At 37.9% G+C, this 21,967-nt stretch overlaps 1 protein-coding gene across 1 annotated transcript in view; it reads right to left on the bottom strand.

The window, feature by feature from the left end:
• Positions 1 to 20,633: 20,633 nt before the first annotated feature.
• LOC143960991 (adhesion G protein-coupled receptor E3-like) overlaps positions 20,634 to 21,967 on the bottom strand; it is a 256,924-nt gene continuing 255,590 nt past the window's right edge. The window contains exons 16-17 of the mRNA XM_077470083.1: positions 21,320 to 21,421; positions 20,634 to 21,232 (exon numbers count right to left, since the gene is read on the bottom strand). Of these exons, the coding sequence (XP_077326209.1) occupies positions 21,155 to 21,232; positions 21,320 to 21,421 (180 nt within the window). The 3' untranslated portion in view covers positions 20,634 to 21,154. The remainder of the gene's footprint in view (positions 21,233 to 21,319; positions 21,422 to 21,967) is intronic.

Here is a 21,967-nt window from a genome sequence, read left to right as displayed (position 1 = left end):
TGCTATAAAAAACAAACTAACCAGAGTCACCCGTAACACTTATACGGTGATCAGTGGTGAAAGGGTTAACTAGGGGCAATCAGGGGGTTCAAATTTTTATTAGGTAGTATATGGGGGTCCCTGGCGCTATATAAAAACCTGACGGGGAACCTAAATAACTAACTGGCTAACCAGCGTCACCAGTGACACTTATACTGTGATCGCTGGTGAAAGGGGGTGAAAGGGTTAACTAGCAGCAATCAGGGGGTTAAAACCATTATTGGGTAGTATATCGGGGTACCTAGCGCTATAAAAACCTGGCGGTGAACCTAAAAAAATAACTAGCTACCTAGCGACACTAGCGACACTGATGCAGCGTTCAGAAAAATTATCGCTTAGTGACACTGGCAAAAGGGGGTGAAAGGGTTAACTAGCGGAAATCAGGGGGTTAAAACCATTATTGGGTAGTATATCGGGGTACCTAGCGCTATAAAAACCTGGCGGTGAACCTAAAAAAATAACTAGCTACCTAGCGACTGTAGCGACACTAATGCAGCGATCAGAAAAACGATCGCTTAGTGACACTGGCAAAAGGGGGTGAAAGGGTTAACTAGCGGCAATCAGGGGGTTAAAACCATTATTGGGTAGTATATCGGGGTACCTAGCGATATAAAAACCTGGCGGTGAACCTAAAAAAATAACTAGCTACCTAGCGACACATGCAGCGATCAGAAAAATGATCGCTTAGTGACACTGGCAAAAGGGGGTGAAAGGGTTAACTAGCGGCAATCAGGGGGTTAAAACCATTATTGGGTAGTATATCGGGGTACCTAGCGCTATAAAAACCTGGCGGTGAACCTAAAAAAATAACTAGCTACCTAGCGACTGTAGCGACACTAATGCAGCGATCAGAAAAACGATCGCTTAGTGACACTGGCAAAAGGGGGTGAAAGGGTTAACTAGCGGCAATCTGGGGGTTAAAACCATTATTGGGTAGTATATCGGGGTACCTAGCGATATAAAAACCTGGCGGTGAACCTAAAAAAATAACTAGCTACCTAGCGACACATGCAGCGATCAGAAAAATGATCGCTTAGTGACACTGGCAAAAGGGGGTGAAAGGGTTAACTCTAGGGGCAATCAGGGGGTTAAATCTTTATTGGGGGGTGATAGGGGGCTACCCTGGACCTAACACTAACTGTCCTGACAGTTTTTACTGTCACAACTGACACTGAATGCATTGATCAGTAAAGAAATGATCAATGCAATCAGTGACACTGTGACTGGGGGGGGAGGGGGGGCGGGGGGGGGATCGGGGGGCGATCGGGGGGGGGATCGGGGGGGTTTGTGTGCCTGTGTGTACCTACATGTCAGTGTAGTGTTGGTGCACACTTACTTTTACTCTTCTCCTCGTAGTCCGGTCAAAAAGACCGCTCCGAGGAGAATGACATCACTTCCTCCTTCCTGTGTAAACAATACACAGGGGAGGAAGCTTCTCATTGGCCAGGAGCGATCCAGAGGGGGTGGCCGAAAACCAACGGCCATCCCCTCATCACGGAGCGCTCCTGGACCGAATCGGACCGCCGTAAACAGCGGGAGGGGGTCCGATCGGACCCCCCACCCACTGGAAGGCAATCACGTAGATGTACGTGATTGTGCCTGCCTGTGCCATTGTGCTGACGTACATTGGCAATACGGCGGTCCTTAAGTGGTTAATAAACTATATTTATTTATTCACTTAATTGGGAGACATGTATACATTGGAAAGAAATCACCATAGATTAAAGAAATTGTTGTGGTATACTATTGGGTGTCTGAACAAAATTCATATTGTTATTAAGTTAAAAAGAGGATAGAAATTAGAATGTGACTTTAAGTGAGGCATGTCAATGGGTATTTAGCTGCTTCTATTGCCTAAATAATCAGGTCATATTATAACATCGAATAAACAATCCAAAATATCAAAACTATATCAATAAATTAATAATGTGTAGAATAATAGCATAATCACAAGATTTACATAATAATATTCATATAAAATATTTAATATAATTGATCACTGGACATGATGGTACAATCAATAAAAATAATAAATCTAATAAATCATACAATAGGCATAACTAGTACAATACAAAAATTTTTACATAATAAAATACAACAAATAATTGATAATTGTATGAAGAGATTAGGGCATCCATTAGATGTTAACTCAACGTGTTTCATGGTTTTATACCAATCGGGGATGGAGGCATGTCATTGCTATATCTTGGTTGGTTCAGGTCACAATTTCTTTAAATTTTGACCATATATGGGTGGAAGACACCTATCTTTGACCTGACTCACCTTAATTTAAAAAAATTCCTATGTACAACAATATTTTATAATTAGCCTTACATTACAGTTCATCACTGTCCAATATTATTACATAATAACAATTTTAATTTATTTTTCATGTTTAATTTTTTTTTATTTAATTAATTTTTATAGCTTACAGTGTTCTAATTAATCTTCAGAGTATCCCCTTTTTCCATGTATTATTTATTATAATAGGTGGGGGTGGGACTGGCTTTCTCTGGTCTCTATCTCGGGGTTGCGATGTGCCTAGCTCATTTCCCCCTGCCCATATTTTCATTGAGAGGTTGTGACCTCAGCGCATCGGTGTCATGGTAACACGCTCTACACAAAGCGTCATTCTGGGAGTCAGTGTTATTGTCATCTTACGCCTTTGCATCGGGTGGGTGGGCATCTACCGCAATGGGTATATCGCGGAGGGGGAGTCCCCTCACCTTTGCACGCTGCTCTGGCATTCTTACATGATGTAGGCGTGAACAGACCCTGGATCAGGGGTATTTCAGTGATGGTTTTTCGCCGGTTCAGTCCATGCAATATTGCTAGCTGGGAATGTTCAACTTGCGCAACACACTATAAACTTCAGGTAATTACACTCTTCACACTTAGGTCATCTACATCGTTTTGGCACCACATCCACACTCTCAATGCACATATTCACTTTGATATTTCTAATTGATTTCACTTAAATTATAATACTTAGCCTTCATTCACATATATTTTTCTGGAGAGAATTTATGATAGTTATATTTTGCTTCATCAGTTCAACATATTACTTGAATTTCTTTTCATCTAATCATCACATACACTTTTTTATCAATAGAATTGGATGTCTCCGGCGGTATGTTTGCACATTCCCGAGTGATGGTACATTGTGTTGTTCCATTGATCATGTCCGCTGGTTTCCCCTGGTTCGGGTTTCACCCATTTGGGGGATGTTCTCTGCCTCAACCCCGGTTGAGACTAAGTGTAGCCAAGACCACCAACAAATTCCATCTTTGGAGTTTTGACTATTTTTGTTTTTTATTGAAGCTATATATCTCTTTATATTTACCTTCTACTCACATAGAGGATTCCTCAGACTAACAATTTTTTTTTTCCTTCTTTCCAGTTTATATATATTTATATGCATCTGACTCCTGACAATTGGTATAAAACCATGAAACGCGTTGAGCTAACATCTAATGGATGCCCTAATCTCTTCATACAATTATCAATTATTTGTTGTATTTTATTATGTACATTTTTTTGAATTGTACTAATTATGCCTATTGTATGATTTATTAGATTTATTATTTTTATTGATTGTACCATCATGTCCAGTGATCAATTATATTAAATATTTATGAATAGTATTATGTGAATCTTGTGATTACGCTATCATTCTACACATTATTAATTTATTGATATAGTTTTGATATTTTGGATTATTTATTCGATGTTATAATATGACTTGATTATTTAGGCAATAGAAGCAGCTAAATACCCATTGACATGCCTCACTTAAAGTCACATTCCAATTTCTATCCTCTTTTTAACTTAATAACAATATAATTTTGTTCAGGGACCCAATAGTATACCACAACAATTTCTTTAATCTATGGTGATTTCTTACCAATGTATACATGTCTCCCAATTAAGTGAATAAGTAAATATAGTTTATTAAAATACATGTATAGTTATATAATTTCATACAAATGGTGATTAATATATCACACACATTATCAAAGACATGAATACAATAGGAAGGTCATTTAATGTAACTTTCAAAGACCAAACCTGGGACAGCTACAACCAACCATAAAAAGGGTGATTAACCATGCTTTAAAATATTAACATGAGAACCCAAAATACTCTTAAGACAATTTCTGACTCTACGGCTGGAAAAGAGGAAGGAACGTATCTTGAAGAGCAAAATAAAAATACTACTTAATTTAAAATAAGTCCTAAATTCACAAGATCTTCTTAATCGTCCAGAAAGTGTATCAGCAAGTGGGTGTTTGGTTCCGTCCTGAGAATTGTGTGTGTGCTTGTTTTTTTTTTTTTTTTTTTTTTGTTTCAATGTTTTTATTGATTATTATTGATAAAACAAATATTGCATGTTACATACACATAGTAAAACATAAATCTGAATATCATTGTAATTATGAAATACAGAATTTGAAAATAAAGCAACAATATGATTAGATATTTGGCATAAGATAGACATGCATAGATCAATAAAAAAAAAAAAAAAAATTAAACAAAAAACAAAAAACAAAAAAAAAAACACACTTGTAAATATCTATCATATAGATGAAATTACTCCAAGCTGGATAAAATTGATTTAAACAACACATGCGTATATATGGAGTCATATTAGTCGCATACCTACATCTCATAAGAAACCAAAAAAAAGGTGTAACAAACTAGAGTAACAATGAATCTGTAAATTCCATATTATCTCACGCACCCCTAATGGGATCAAACTGTGCGCGAAAATAATTTGAGTCTTAACATCAGACTATATATAAGGTAGTGGTCTGTATGGCTTTAATCTGAGCTACAACCAACATGGTTGTCTACCTTATAAGGAATTAGTATCCAGAATTGAGTACAAGCTGCTATATAAAAGCAGTGAAATGTCATTTATTCTATTATATTATGTTGGGGTCCCCAGGTCAAGCTAAACAGGGACAGATATTAGGGTGTTATATGTAGTCGAGCACTTAAAATGTGACCAAAATGACCACGTTTTATAAAATTTAGTATGAGTATCTTTCGCTTGAGAGATCAAGCCCTCCATTTCAGCTATTTTCTCTATTCTGCGGAGCCATTCAGAAATAGTGGGGGGAGAGGTAGAACGCCAATGAACGGGGACGCAAAGCTTTGCTGCATTTATAAGATGTAATGTGAGGGATCTTTTATAAGTGGATTGCGGAATAGATGTATGATGCAGGAGGTATTGAGCTGGCGTGTAGTCTGGGGAATAGGTTGTGATTTTAGTGATGAGCTTATGGACTTCCTTCCAATATGGTTGGATTAAAGGACAACCCCACCATATGTGGAGAAGAGAACCGTGCGCTAGATTACATCTCCAACATGTGGGAGGGATAGTAGAATGGAATTTGTGAATTCGGTCAGGGGGCCCGGAACTGGGGCAATGTGTAGCTTCTTGCGAACTGAATGGAAGATTTGTAACGTGGGAGCTATTAGAGGATGTGATCTGACCTCATGTGTTAATTTTTGTGGATTGATCCATGGTAAATAAGACATTGGTAAATGGAGGACAGCTTCTTCCATACCTATCCAGGCCTTTGTCTTGTGATGTAAATGCCAATCTAATATTCTAGTCAGATGACAAGCCCAGTAATACTTTTGAATATCTGGAAGACCTATTCCCCCCTTCAATTTTGGGGACACTAGCTTACCCCATTTGACCCGTGATGGTTTCTCTGCCCAGATAAATTTTAAACATAATCTTTTGTATGTGGAGAAGAAAGCTGGCGGTAGTTTTATAGGAATTGTTTGGAGTAAATATAAGAGTCTAGGGAGTACATTCATTTTTATAATTGCTGCCCTACCAAACCAGGAAAAATTGCCTTTGTTCCAGTCTTGAAGGTTCTTCTGTATGGTTTTTAAAAAGGGGGCGAAATTCTTATTGTAAAGATCAGGTAGTTTTGATGGTAATTGTATCCCTAGGTAGGTTATGGCTGATGCATCCCAGCCAAACGGGAAATTGGACTGACATTGCGATACAATGGAATCTGACAGAGAAATGTTGAGTGCTTTTGATTTGGATAAATTTATTTGGAGGTTGGAGATTTTTTTGAAAAGGTCAAAATCCTTCAATAAGTTCGGAATTGTTATGATGGGATCAGTAAGAAAAAGAAGAATATCATCTGCGTAAGCCGCTAATTTGTAATGAGTATTTGCTATTTCAACTCCTTTAATATCTCTGTTGGCTCTAATTTTGCTTAGAATAGGTTCCATGGTTAGTATAAATATAAGGGGGGATAAGGGACAACCCTGTCTAGTTCCATTCGACACGGAGAAAGCATCCGAAAGAAGTCCATTAACTCTGATTTTTGCTGTTGGGGATGAATATAAGGTTAAGATATAGTTCATCATGCGTTCCTTGAAACCTATTTTGCGTAAGACTTCCGTCATATAGTCCCAGGCCACTCTGTCGAACGCTTTGTCCGCATCGAGGGAAAGGAAAAACGCAGGGGTGTTGGAAGATGTCAGCCAATGATGAATATTGAGTGCCTTCAAGGTATTGTCCCTAGCTTCTCTGCCTGGGACAAATCCCACTTGGTCCAGAGAAATCAAAGAGGACAGTAGAGGAAGTATACGATTAGCTAAAATTTTTACATAAAGTTTCACATCAACATTTATTAAAGAAATGGGCCTGTAGTTAGAAACTATAGATGAATCTTTATTTGGTTTTGGTATCATAACTATATGGGCTTCTAAAAGATCTTTATTTTTATCTGAGAGGGTATCTAGGGAATTAAAGGTCTCTAAGAACCTTGGTATGAGAACTTCAGTGAATGTTTTATAGTAACTAACTGGCAGGCCATCTGGGCCAGGGCTTTTGTTTGGCTTCATAATTTTGAGGGCTTCCAGCGTTTCTTCCCTGGTAAGAGGTTTATCTAAATCATCTGCCTCCTCTTCAGTGATAGGGTGTGGACCATATTGTGTAAGGAAATCTTGTATTAATCTTATCCTGTCCTTGTTTGAGCCTGTCTGCGAATGGGATTGTATGTTGTAAAGTTTAGAAAAAAATTGTTTAAATTGATTTGCAATTCCACTGGATGATTCTATTTTATTCCCTTTGGGGTCCGTTATGTAATGAATGGTAGTATTTGCTTTTTTAGATTGCAGGGCTTTAGCTAGAAATTTGCTGGATTTATTCCCAAACTCATAGAAGGTTTTTTGTGATAGGGCATATTTGCGACGTATGGATTTCCCTAGTTCTTCTAGAAGTTCTTCCCTAGTTTTTAATAACTCTTGAAAAGTTTGATCAGCCAATGATTGTTTATGCTGTCTTTCCAGGGAATGAATTTTATCCGATAATTTGGATATCAGAGCTTGTCTAGCTTTTTGACATTGAGCGTTTATAGAAATTAGTTCTCCCCGTATGACACACTTATGTGCCGCCCAAAGGGTAACCGGGGTAATTTCGGAGGAATCATTCTCCTGAAAATACTGCAACAAGCGATCATTTATACGCTTTACATTTACTGGATCCGTTAAAATAGAGCTATTCATTCGCCAGATTGATTGTCTAGTGTTGGATGTAAAAAATGTGATTGTGACAGAAATAGGGTGATGATCTGAAATTACCATTGGGTCAATTGTAGCTTGATGAAGTAGATCCAAATCTGGTTGTGATAAGAAGAAGTAGTCTATTCTTGTGTATCTACGATGCAGAGGGGAATAGAAAGTGAAATCTTTACAGTTTGGGTTCAATGTGCGCCAAGTATCGTGTAACTCCAGGTTAGATAGCTGTGTTTTTATTGCCCGAAGAGCCCTGTGTGTGATAGAGGAGGCACCTGAGGACGTATCAAGTGAGGGGTTCAAGGCCAAATTGAAATCACCCCCGACAATGAGCATGCCTGCGCGAAATGTACTAAGGTTTTGTAAGGCATCGCGGAAATAAGGAACGTGTTGTTTGTTAGGGGCGTACAAATTGGCCAAAGTAACGAGTTTGTTATGCAATTTGCCTTTTAAAAAAATATATCTTGCATTAGTATCAATCAAAGTATCTTGGATCTGCAATGGGCATTTTTTAGATATCAGAATAGATACTCCCTTTGATTTGGAGTCTGGATTAGTGGCATGAAATACTGTTGGATACTCTGGATTGAAAAGTTTGGGGATATTATCTGATCTAAAATGTGTTTCTTGGAGGTATACAATGTCCGCTTTAGCTTTTCTTAGTAACATAAACAACTGAGATCTTTTTTCTGGAGTGTTAAGACCCCTTATGTTTAAAGAATATAGCTTGACCTGGGGAGGAGGGCTGTGCCTTCCTGCAAGAGACATTGTATGTTTTGATTAGTAGCTTTCTTTTTGGATTAACTTTGGCAATAGGGGAAAGGGGGAAGGGGAATAGACCAGGTTATGTGATAAGGCTAAGATGGTGTAATGTGGGGAAAGGTCTGAAGCAATAACCGAGCAGGTTATGGGATCTACCCAAGACCTGTGTAAAATCGGAGAAGTACAGAGCAAGGCCAGAGAAAGCCTACATAACACAGGCCAACTCTGGTCCAAGCTACTGTGTGGGGGTTGGATAAAACCTCACAGAGAACAGGAGAATGAGTGACATGGTAATCCGCTGTTATCAATGCCAAATGCCTATAAAGGTGTAAATATGAGAAACTAAGGAAAATTTGTGTTGATACCGGTCATGTATTTGGCATGGGTGTGGAAGTACTAAATATCTAATTATGATAATAAATCCAAGCAACTATAAGAGTGACGCAAATCAGGACATGGTGTATGCGAGTAGAGACTTGTTTTGTGGAATCTGCAAATAAAAATACTGAGATGTTCTCACATAAAAATAAATAAATAAATTGTAAATTTATAAAGCATAGCAGTATCACGCCTATATAAACTTATACTTCTTTGGAAAGAACTAGAAACCCCAGCTCTGAATCCTATAGAACAACTAACAGGAAATATTAGTGGGTGTATGGAATAGACAGTGTAAAATTAGAAATATTTGCCACACCAGAATGTCCTTACCAATATACCATTAATAAGGTGTCTTTGGTGTACTTTAACCTTAATATTAAAGATTATCTTAACCTAAGAAGACAAGTACGGAACAGGAAAAAAAAGAAAAATAAATAAATAAGATAAATAAATAAAAAAATAAAATTACAATTACAAAATAAAATAAAAAATAAAATAAAAATAATGTAATAAAATAATTCTAGTGCAGTCGGAGTATTTTGGGCTTTCTTGAACCAAACTAGTATCTCCCAACTACTTGTGTAGTGTTTAATTTTATTGGTACTATACCTATGTATAAACCCATACACGTTCCTTAGTATATCTACAACGGTGGAAGAAATATAACAATCTCTCACAGCCACATTCCAGTGGGCGTGAGGATAGGTGGGGATAGTTTAAGGTAGAATCCTGGGATGGACTTATCAAGTGCTGGAAGTAAAATAGCCATACCTAACCACTAACTAGGACAACAGCACAAGTAATAATGCAAAACTAACAATTATAAAATGCGAGTCTCACTTTAATGTCTTGACCGTAATGTAATTCAATAAAGTTTTCTAGTATTTCATCCATAAGAACGAGACATAACCATTATGATGATTCCACTAAAGTGGTATACTATAACACTAATACTGAAATTAAAATTAAAATTAAAGGCCAATTTTACCTATGATGGCTTAAAAAATGCAAAAATAAATAAAAAAAAAAAAAAACAAAAAAAAAAACACACTTGTAAATATCTATCATATAGATGAAATTACTCCAAGCTGGATAAAATTGATTTAAACAACACATGCGTATATATGGAGTCATATTAGTCGCATACCTACATCTCATAAGAAACCAAAAAAAAGGTGTAACAAACTAGAGTAACAATGAATCTGTAAATTCCATATTATCTCACGCACCCCTAATGGGATCAAACTGTGCGCGAAAATAATTTGAGTCTTAACATCAGACTATATATAAGGTAGTGGTCTGTATGGCTTTAATCTGAGCTACAACCAACATGGTTGTCTACCTTATAAGGAATTAGTATCCAGAATTGAGTACAAGCTGCTATATAAAAGCAGTGAAATGTCATTTATTCTATTATATTATGTTGGGGTCCCCAGGTCAAGCTAAACAGGGACAGATATTAGGGTGTTATATGTAGTCGAGCACTTAAAATGTGACCAAAATGACCACGTTTTATAAAATTTAGTATGAGTATCTTTCGCTTGAGAGATCAAGCCCTCCATTTCAGCTATTTTCTCTATTCTGCGGAGCCATTCAGAAATAGTGGGGGGAGAGGTAGAACGCCAATGAACGGGGACGCAAAGCTTTGCTGCATTTATAAGATGTAATGTGAGGGATCTTTTATAAGTGGATTGCGGAATAGATGTATGATGCAGGAGGTATTGAGCTGGCGTGTAGTCTGGGGAATAGGTTGTGATTTTAGTGATGAGCTTATGGACTTCCTTCCAATATGGTTGGATTAAAGGACAATCCCACCATATGTGGAGAAGAGAACCGTGCGCTAGATTACATCTCCAACATGTGGGAGGGATAGTAGAATGGAATTTGTGAATTCGGTCAGGCGTTCTATACCATCTAGAGTATAATTTGTATCCATTTTCTTGAGCGGTAACATTTAGGGAGCCTGAATGTATGTGTGTATATATGTTTTGCCAGTCCTCATGTGTTAAATCCAAGGACAGTTCTTTAACCCATTTCTTACATGTGGTGTCATTTGAGAAAGAAGCATCTGGGAACATTAAAGAATAGGTAAATGAAATGAGGTGTCTTTGAGGGTCTGTTTTGGAGCATAAGTTTTCAAACGGCGTATGGTCTCTATACCACAGAGATTGGGAGTTAGAGCTTTGCAAAAAATGTCTTATTTGAAGGTATTTAAAGAAAGGAATCTTCATTCCAGGGAAACGAGCTAATATTTCTTGAAAAGATAATATCTGACCATTGTGATAGAAGGATTTAGCTCTCATGGGTTCCACTGCAGATATGTCAGCATCGGATTTAGGCAAAATACCAGGAGGGAAGTCCGGATTCTGGTCAATTGGGGTTAGTGGGCCCGGAACTGAGGCAATGTGTAGCTTCTTGCGAACTGAATGGAAGATTTGTAACGTGGGAGCTATTAGAGGATGTGATCTGACCTCATGTGTTAATTTTTGTGGATTGATCCATGGTAAATAAGACATTGGTAAATGGAGGACAGCTTCTTCCATACCTATCCAGGCCTTTGTCTTGTGATGTAAATGCCAATCTAATATTCTAGTCAGATGACAAGCCCAGTAATACTTTTGAATATCTGGAAGACCTATTCCCCCCTTCAATTTTGGGGACACTAGCTTACCCCATTTGACCCGTGATGGTTTCTCTGCCCAGATAAATTTTAAACATAATCTTTTGTATGTGGAGAAGAAAGCTGGCGGTAGTTTTATAGGAATTGTTTGGAGTAAATATAAGAGTCTAGGGAGTACATTCATTTTTATAATTGCTGCCCTACCAAACCAGGAAAAATTGCCTTTGTTCCAGTCTTGAAGGTTCTTCTGTATGGTTTTTAAAAAGGGGGCGAAATTCTTATTGTAAAGATCAGGTAGTTTTGATGGTAATTGTATCCCTAGGTAGGTTATGGCTGATGCATCCCAGCCAAACGGGAAATTGGACTGACATTGCGATACAATGGAATCTGACAGAGAAATGTTGAGTGCTTTTGATTTGGATAAATTTATTTGGAGGTTGGAGATTTTTTTGAAAAGGTCAAAATCCTTCAATAAGTTCGGAATTGTTATGATGGGATCAGTAAGAAAAAGAAGAATATCATCTGCGTAAGCCGCTAATTTGTAATGAGTATTTGCTATTTCAACTCCTTTAATATCTCTGTTGGCTCTAATTTTGCTTAGAATAGGTTCCATGGTTAGTATAAATATAAGGGGGGATAAGGGACAACCCTGTCTAGTTCCATTCGACACGGAGAAAGCATCCGAAAGAAGTCCATTAACTCTGATTTTTGCTGTTGGGGATGAATATAAGGTTAAGATATAGTTCATCATGCGTTCCTTGAAACCTATTTTGCGTAAGACTTCCGTCATATAGTCCCAGGCCACTCTGTCGAACGCTTTGTCCGCATCGAGGGAAAGGAAAAACGCAGGGGTGTTGGAAGATGTCAGCCAATGATGAATATTGAGTGCCTTCAAGGTATTGTCCCTAGCTTCTCTGCCTGGGACAAATCCCACTTGGTCCAGAGAAATCAAAGAGGACAGTAGAGGAAGTATACGATTAGCTAAAATTTTTACATAAAGTTTCACATCAACATTTATTAAAGAAATGGGCCTGTAGTTAGAAACTATAGATGAATCTTTATTTGGTTTTGGTATCATAACTATATGGGCTTCTAAAAGATCTTTATTTTTATCTGAGAGGGTATCTAGGGAATTAAAGGTCTCTAAGAACCTTGGTATGAGAACTTCAGTGAATGTTTTATAGTAACTAACTGGCAGGCCATCTGGGCCAGGGCTTTTGTTTGGCTTCATAATTTTGAGGGCTTCCAGCGTTTCTTCCCTGGTAAGAGGTTTATCTAAATCATCTGCCTCCTCTTCAGTGATAGGGTGTGGACCATATTGTGTAAGGAAATCTTGTATTAATCTTATCCTGTCCTTGTTTGAGCCTGTCTGTGAATGGGATTGTATGTTGTAAAGTTTAGAAAAAAATTGTTTAAATTGATTTGCAATTCCACTGGATGATTCTATTTTATTCCCTTTGGGGTCCGTTATGTAATGAATGGTAGTATTTGCTTTTTTAGATTGCAGGGCTTTAGCTAGAAATTTGCTGGATTTATTCCCAAACTCATAGAAGGTTTTTTGTGATAGGGCATATTTGCGACGTATGGATTTCCCTAGTTCTTCTAGAAGTTCTTCCCTAGTTTTTAATAACTCTTGAAAAGTTTGATCAGCCAATGATTGTTTATGCTGTCTTTCCAGGGAATGAATTTTATCCGATAATTTGGATATCAGAGCTTGTCTAGCTTTTTGACATTGAGCGTTTATAGAAATTAGTTCTCCCCGTATGACACACTTATGTGCCGCCCAAAGGGTAACCGGGGTAATTTCGGAGGAATCATTCTCCTGAAAATACTGCAACAAGCGATCATTTATACGCTTTACATTTACTGGATCCGTTAAAATAGAGCTATTCATTCGCCAGATTGATTGTCTAGTGTTGGATGTAAAAAATGTGATTGTGACAGAAATAGGGTGATGATCTGAAATTACCATTGGGTCAATTGTAGCTTGATGAAGTAGATCCAAATCTGGTTGTGATAAGAAGAAGTAGTCTATTCTTGTGTATCTACGATGCAGAGGGGAATAGAAAGTGAAATCTTTACAGTTTGGGTTCAATGTGCGCCAAGTATCGTGTAACTCCAGGTTAGATAGCTGTGTTTTTATTGCCCGAAGAGCCCTGTGTGTGATAGAGGAGGCACCTGAGGACGTATCAAGTGAGGGGTTCAAGGCCAAATTGAAATCACCCCCGACAATGAGCATGCCTGCGCGAAATGTACTAAGGTTTTGTAAGGCATCGCGGAAATAAGGAACGTGTTGTTTGTTAGGGGCGTACAAATTGGCCAAAGTAACGAGTTTGTTATGCAATTTGCCTTTTAAAAAAATATATCTTGCATTAGTATCAATCAAAGTATCTTGGATCTGCAATGGGCATTTTTTAGATATCAGAATAGATACTCCCTTTGATTTGGAGTCTGGATTAGTGGCATGAAATACTGTTGGATACTCTGGATTGAAAAGTTTGGGGATATTATCTGATCTAAAATGTGTTTCTTGGAGGTATACAATGTCCGCTTTAGCTTTTCTTAGTAACATAAACAACTGAGATCTTTTTTCTGGAGTGTTAAGACCCCTTATGTTTAAAGAATATAGCTTGACCTGGGGAGGAGGGCCGTGCCTTCCTGCAAGAGACATTGTATGTTTTGATTAGTAGCTTTCTTTTTGGATTAACTTTGGCAATAGGGGAAAGGGGGAAGGGGAATAGACCAGGTTATGTGATAAGGCTAAGATGGTGTAATGTGGGGAAAGGTCTGAAGCAATAACCGAGCAGGTTATGGGATCTACCCAAGACCTGTGTAAAATCGGAGAAGTACAGAGCAAGGCCAGAGAAAGCCTACATAACACAGGCCAACTCTGGTCCAAGCTACTGTGTGGGGGTTGGATAAAACCTCACAGAGAACAGGAGAATGAGTGACATGGTAATCCGCTGTTATCAATGCCAAATGCCTATAAAGGTGTAAATATGAGAAACTAAGGAAAATTTGTGTTGATACCGGTCATGTATTTGGCATGGGTGTGGAAGTACTAAATATCTAATTATGATAATAAATCCAAGCAACTATAAGAGTGACGCAAATCAGGACATGGTGTATGCGAGTAGAGACTTGTTTTGTGGAATCTGCAAATAAAAATACTGAGATGTTCTCACATAAAAATAAATAAATAAATTGTAAATTTATAAAGCATAGCAGTATCACGCCTATATAAACTTATACTTCTTTGGAAAGAACTAGAAACCCCAGCTCTGAATCCTATAGAACAACTAACAGGAAATATTAGTGGGTGTATGGAATAGACAGTGTAAAATTTGAAATATTTGCCACACCAGAATGTCCTTACCAATATACCATTAATAAGGTGTCTTTGGTGTACTTTAACCTTAATATTAAAGATTATCTTAACCTAAGAAGACAAGTACGGAACAGGAAAAAAAAGAAAAATAAATAAATAAGATAAATAAATAAAAAAATAAAATTACAATTACAAAATAAAATAAAAAATAAAATAAAAATAATGTAATAAAATAATTCTAGTGCAGTCGGAGTATTTTGGGCTTTCTTGAACCAAACTAGTATCTCCCAACTACTTGTGTAGTGTTTAATTTTATTGGTACTATACCTATGTATAAACCCATACACGTTCCTTAGTATATCTACAACGGTGGAAGAAATATAACAATCTCTCACAGCCACATTCCAGTGGGCGTGAGGATAGGTGGGGATAGTTTAAGGTAGAATCCTGGGATGGACTTATCAAGTGCTGGAAGTAAAATAGCCATACCTAACCACTAACTAGGACAACAGCACAAGTAATAATGCAAAACTAACAATTATAAAATGCGAGTCTCACTTTAATGTCTTGACCGTAATGTAATTCAATAAAGTTTTCTAGTATTTCATCCATAAGAACGAGACATAACCATTATGATGATTCCACTAAAGTGGTATACTATAACACTAATACTGAAATTAAAATTAAAATTAAAGGCCAATTTTACCTATGATGGCTTAAAAAATGCAAAAATAAATAAATAAAAAAAAAAAAAAAAAATGCAAAAAAGAAAAAAAAAAAAATATATTAATAATGCTTCCGATTTTTCCTTGGGCCTTGTTGGACCACCTTTATGCCTTACATCTCATTTAAACATAGCCTAGCTTGACTGTTTCTAGGTATCATACAGAGGATGATACTAGTTCATTGGTCTCCTCAGAGCAGGATAACCGAAAACAAATCCTAATAACCGTAGTCCTACGGGTGTGATGAGGGGGAGGGGAGTTCTGCATTGGAAAACCTTATATAGGACTAATTAACTGCTGGAAATTGAACGAAACAGACTGAGCAGTAACTAATATCAAAGCACTATAAATGAGGATGAGGATGTTTAAAAACTGTGCAATAGTACTTTCCTATGTACTCTTCTAGTGGGAACATGAGATTTGAATTGTGTAAGAGAATTTATCATATCCAATCTATAACAGTAACTTAACCCCAGAATTCATATGATGTTGACAGTCTCTAATCAGTTTAACCAAAGCAGATGAGTAAAGTCGGTGTAAAGAGGCTAGAAAAGACATCTTGTACTATGCAATAAACCCATTGAACTAGGAGATTATAAACAACCATGGATTAAACCAGTATACTCTCCAGGCTTGATTGTTAGCGTTGGTAAACAAGGTTGCGCTGTGACCCGTGGTCCCTTCTGGCCCTTCTAGGTCGCGGTGATTCAGGTGAGCTTGTACCGTTGTGCTGTCTTCTTGTAGACATTGAAGACCTGTCGTCTGATGGAGATCTGCAACGACGGTGTCGGGTCTCCTGTGCCTCCATAGGCTCTTCATGTTGTTGTTCTTTTTTAGTCGCATATTGTCGGAATCCAGCGTACCAATTTGGGACTTCTGCTAGAGGAATGCCCATGGTGTTGCAAAAGGATGGTAGGTCCTCGGGCACTCTCAGCAGAGCCGTGCGACCTTGAAATGTAGCTGAGAGCCCAAAGGGGAATTTCCACCTGTACGGAATATTTTTGGCACGCAGTGTGTCTAATAGGGGTTTTAGGTCTCTTCGGTTCTTCAGAGTAATGCCAGAAAGGTCTTGGTATATATGAATCTCAGCTCCCTCAAACATAATGTGAATCCTGTTTCTCGCTTTGTGAAGAATGTCTTCTTTAAGTTTATAATCAACCAAACAGCACACCACATCCCTGGGGGGATCATTCTCTCTGCCTTTAGGTCTGAGGGCCCTGTGAATTCTTTCCATTGCTATGTTTGTGTGCACTGGTCTGTCTAGCAGGTCATTGAATATAGTAGTAATGGCAGACAGTAAATGATCAGAATCCACAGCCTCTGGTAAACCTCTGACACGCAGATTATGTCTTCTTCCTCTGTTATCCAAATCTTCTGTGTGTCTTTGTATGTCTCTAAGCTGTAGTGTGTGAGCATCTATTTTATGGGACATTCTGCGCAGAATTGTATGATGCTGGGCAGCTGTGTTTTCTACCACAAGAACCCTGTCAGCAATGGCACAGATGTCTAGACGCAGGTTTGCAATAGCAGCTGACAGTGTATCCTTTATATCTGCTGCTACTGTTCTGAGGTCTAAAAGACTTGGGTGTGTAGCAGCTAGGGCAGAAGCGGAGGCCACTGAAATATCTGAGTCAGCGGGGTGATAATCTGGCTGCATTCCAGGTATTCTCTGCTGAGGTAACTGGGAGTTCTGTGAGGAAATTTGGCGGGAAGCTGCCATGTTAGAGCCCTGTGTCCAGAAAGGGTCAAGAAAATTGCTGTTTGTGCCGCTTTGATTACTTCTTGGTGAGCGGGAACGAGAGGTGGAGGATGTCCGCGATGCTGTCCCTATGTCAGCTGGACCGGGTAAGCAAAGAAAAGTCTCTCAGCAGCAAAGTGGCAGTTAACACAGCGGGAGCTAACCTGTTATGTGTCCATCTTCCTGTGAGGTCCGGCCACGCCCCGTCGTGTGCTTGTTTTTTATAGGGTGGAGTACCTTTGTTGGAATTTGTTCTTCCCCCCTCATATTTACCATTTCATGATTGGTTGGTTTATAATTTGGGCATTAACTGTCCCTTTTCTGTCTGCTCACTAGTGGTCATTGCAGTTGTATAATTGGAATTCTTACATACTTACATAGTAGGTGTGGTTGAAAAAGACACAAGTCCATCAAGTCCAACCTATGTGTGTGAATATATGTCAGTGATCTGGTGGTTGGCCACCTTCATAACTCTTCGGTTTGCTGTCCCCGTATTGTGTACTTTGCTGATTATAAGAAATTGAAACTTTTACTAAATATACTGTGACTGTCACATATTCATGGGACAAAACAAACAAACCCTTTCCCCCCTCATAATAATTGTGCCAAGTTCTTTTACAAGATGTGGATGACTTCTGGCATTCATTGATTATTGTATATAGCAGCATAGTAATTTAATATATATATTTTGTAATTTCTGTTTGAGCTGAAACTGGACTTCATTTGATGTACAATTAACTGGGTGTCTTTACCGTTATTTTGGGTAGCTTCATCCTTGGAACAATGAGGTTAAACAATGCATATCTATTAGTGTTGCACCTGGATATAAGGGGTTATTGTTTTTTTGGGTTAAGTTTCATAGTCTTACAAACCAGGGAACAATCGTTAGAGAAGATGTCCGGTCCCCTCTCTAATCCAGACAAATAGACGATCTGTCTTCACACTAAATGAGCATGATATCTGGGAGTGAGTCAGGTAATCTCTGGTTGAAGTTGAGTGAAACCATTGTTCAGGCTTCTGCTCTGTACACAGGGGAGTTTGAATACTGATCCCCCCCCCCCTTTCCACCTATAGTTCAATCAAAGTTTTCCTTTTCTCTGGGGAAAACCCACTTTGTCTAGAGTCTTACTGATTGTGTATTATGATTTAGATATATTTTTTTATGTATCCATGCCATGACAGTGAATATGGCTTATAAAGATGTTGCAGTCCTCTAACGGGGTTTCTGGCCCAGCTAACAGGGACAGGAAGTTCACATTTTCCCTAACTATAATCAACCCTGTGATATTAACCAAGCAAAAGCTATTTAAAAATACAGACAGTAGAGGGAATACGCTTCCTACACATCTTTGGACAGTGACATTGTCAACATGTGGAAAGGGTAGCATTAGATGCACTAGAAGATTTAGATGGACTTTTAAGCAGTTACAGAAAGTTTTTTTTCCTTTTAGGATTTTTTAGATAAATGAATAAAAGCCAACACATCTTATGCCCTGTACACACTGTCGGACTTTCTGACGGAAAATGTGCGATCAGATCGTGTTGTCGGAAAATCTTATCGTGTGTGGGCTCCATCTGACTTTTTCCATTGGAATTTCTGACACACAAAGTTTGAGAGCTGGATCTAAAATTTTCCGACAACAAAATTTGATTGTTTAAATTCCGATTGTGTGTAGACAATTCCGACGGACAAAGTGGCACGCATGCTCTGAATAAATTACGAGATGAAAGCTATTGGCTGCTGGCCTCATTATAGTTCAGTCGTACGTGGTTTACGTCACCTCGTTTTGAATGATCAGAGTTTCCGACAACTTTGTGCAACCGTGTGTATGCAAGACAAGTTTAGGCTATAATCCGTTGGAAAAAATCTGGCGGATTTTGTTGTCGGAATGTCCAACTGTGTGTACAGGGCATAAGAATTGGTAAGCTGCAATACAATACATTTTTGATCTTGTGTTTAATACCGCTCTCTTGCAGGGTCACAGAATTTTCTGAGTTTGGGTACACACAAAGAAATTCAGAGTACGGTCCATGCTGCTCATTGCTGAGAATGAAGTTTATTGACAAATGCACAAAAATGACAAGCAGGTGGATTCCTAGACTTCTGTTTTTCAAAATATCTTGCCTAACAATATAGCTCCTTTGTTGCCAAAAGCCTGTTCTTTACAGAGTTCAATAGCGCAAGTTGAAGTTTTACACACAAGTGGATGAGTCAGAGCAATGATTCCTCCCTCATTCTTTCTGTTCCTGGATGAAGATTTAATCAGAGAGAGGTTAAAGGCAAACAGCTTCTGTTAAATTCTCTCTGTAGAAAACCAGTAATGCTCTGGTCACAAATACATTGTAATAAATGTTTATTTGTGAAACAAAGATTTTTTATACAGTAGAAAACAGGTATGAAACATCATTTTAAAACTTTTAAAATGTGAATAAAATTTACTAAAAACCATTATAGTTCCTCATTATAAAATATGCTTTAAAGCCAGAAGCAGAACGAAAAGGTGACTTCACAAAGCAGGACTAAACTCTCTCAATAACATGAACAATTTTTATTGCTCATGTTACTAGCATTAGTAAATAGATAGGGAGGTATAATACATTTACTCTTTTTCAAAGCTCTTTTTTTATTTCACCAGCTTCTTCCTGGCTTCTGGTCTAGGCAAAATGATATTATACAGTGCATTGAAAAAGTATTAATACCCATTGACATTTTCCACATTTTGTCAAGTTACAACCAAAAATGTAAATGTATTTTTTAGTTTTTTTTGATGTGATAGACCAAAACAAAGTGGCACATAATTGTGAAATGGTTTTCACATTTTTTTTTACATATAAATATCTGAAAAATGTGGCATGCATTTGTATTCAGCCCCCTAAGTTAATACTAGCATTTTCAGTTTGTGATGCTCAGATACAGTTAAGTTCTGCTTTAGGAATGCACATTGAACAAGTCCTGAGTTTCAGAGAATAATATGATCCTATGAGCAATAATACTGCAACAGCAGATACATTGGCTTTGATTCATGAAGCAATAGACATGTGCAGAGTAAAATATTTTGTTTCGGAATTTTGTTTTCATCCAAAAAATTAATTTATTTAGTTACTCCCGAAATTCGTTTTCATTTATTTAGTTTTTCGTTCAAAAATTGCATTCGTCTGAAAATCCACATGAATTACGGTCGAATCTGTCTTTGAAGGCTTATCGTGTCTGTCGAATGTATAAAGAAGATTAGACGGAGCTAGTATATAGCATACTTCGTGTGAACTTTAGAACCCTATTAAAGTCTATGGGACTCCAACGTTCAAAATCTAAAGTGCTAATTTTAAAGGCTAATATGCAAGGTACTGTCCTAAAAAGTGTTTGGGGACCTGGGTCCTGCCCCAGGGGACATGTATCAATGCAAAAATAAGTTTTAAAAAACTTTTTTTGCATTGATACATGTCCCCTGGGGCAGGACTTAGGTCCCCAAACACTTTTTAGGACAGTAACTTGCAGAATCTTTTCTCTCTGTCAAATCTTTTTTCTCTGTCGAATATTTTCTCTATATAATCTTGGACTAATAGAGGTAAGGTTAGGCACATTCGACCACGGGTTCTATAGACACAGATTGTTCTTGTCAGAGTCACGTCAAATCTCCTATTCTATATCGAACTGTTGTAACAAGGAAAACGAAAATAAAGCATTTATGTATGTCGGATCTTTCATTTTTCGGATTCTGTGCTTTCGTTATCGTTTGTCAAAACGAAAACGAAAATACCTGAAATTCGGACGAAAATGCATTCGGACGAAAACGAATGCACATGTCTATGAAGCAACCAAGTGCAGTCCTTGTTTCTTTTATATAGTATAGACTGTAGAATGAAAGCTGGAGCATAAACAGCCATTTCTTTCCCTTCTTTGTTTTTTTCCTTCTTTGTTTTCCCTTTGCATCTCTTTTCATAAATATCCATTTTCTTTCCTCAGATTATCACAGTCATCTGCTCTGGACAGTATGATTTTCCATTGGGTGTTACACACTTTGTTCTTTCATCACATTTGAAGAATTGTCTGTACTGATTGCAGTCCTTTTACAGTCCGACATACTTGTCTGTAGAAAGTGAGAAGGACAGTCAGTGAGGGTACTGAGGAACACTCTTTAATACAGGATGACCTCTCTTATCTAATTTTTACTTACTTCTTTAGAGCCTGATGGAAGGGTACCTGTGGTAGATGTATCCAGTTTTTGTTTTCTGCCACCACAAATGCTATAGAACAATCTGCAGTATGCTTCTCTGACCTAAAAATAAAAGCCAAATGCTGTGATTATAAGAAAAAGAGCATGTATGAATAAATATTTACACTAGCCAGTGTAATATATATATATATATATATATATATATATATATATATATTTATGACACTCTGCTACGATATAAAGTAGTGAGTGTACAGCTTGTACAACAGTTTACAAATTGCCCCCTCAAAATAACTTGACACACAGCCATTAATGTCTAAACCGCTGGCAACAAAAGTGAGTACACCCCTAAGTGAAAATGTCCAAATTGGGTCCAAAGTGTCAATATTTTGTGTGGTCGCCATTATTTTCCAGCACTGCCTTAACCCTCTTGAGCATGGAGTTCACCAGAGCTTCACTGGTTGCCACTGGAGTCCTCTTCGACTCATGATGACATCATGGAGCTGGTGGATGTTAGAGATCTTGTGCTCCTCCACCTTCAGTTTGAGGATGCCCCACACTCAATAGGGTTTAGGTCTGGAGACATGCTTGGCCAGTCCATTACCTTTACCCTCAGCTTCTTTAGCAAGGCAGTGGTCATCTTGGGGG

The sequence above is a fragment of the Lithobates pipiens genome, unplaced genomic scaffold (genome assembly GCF_037356315.1).
Source record: "Lithobates pipiens isolate NorthernLeopardFrog02 unplaced genomic scaffold, aLitPip1_a1.2 Scaffold_8, whole genome shotgun sequence".
NCBI lineage: Eukaryota > Metazoa > Chordata > Amphibia > Anura > Ranidae > Lithobates > Lithobates pipiens.
This window is presented reverse-complemented; position numbering and strand designations above follow the sequence as displayed.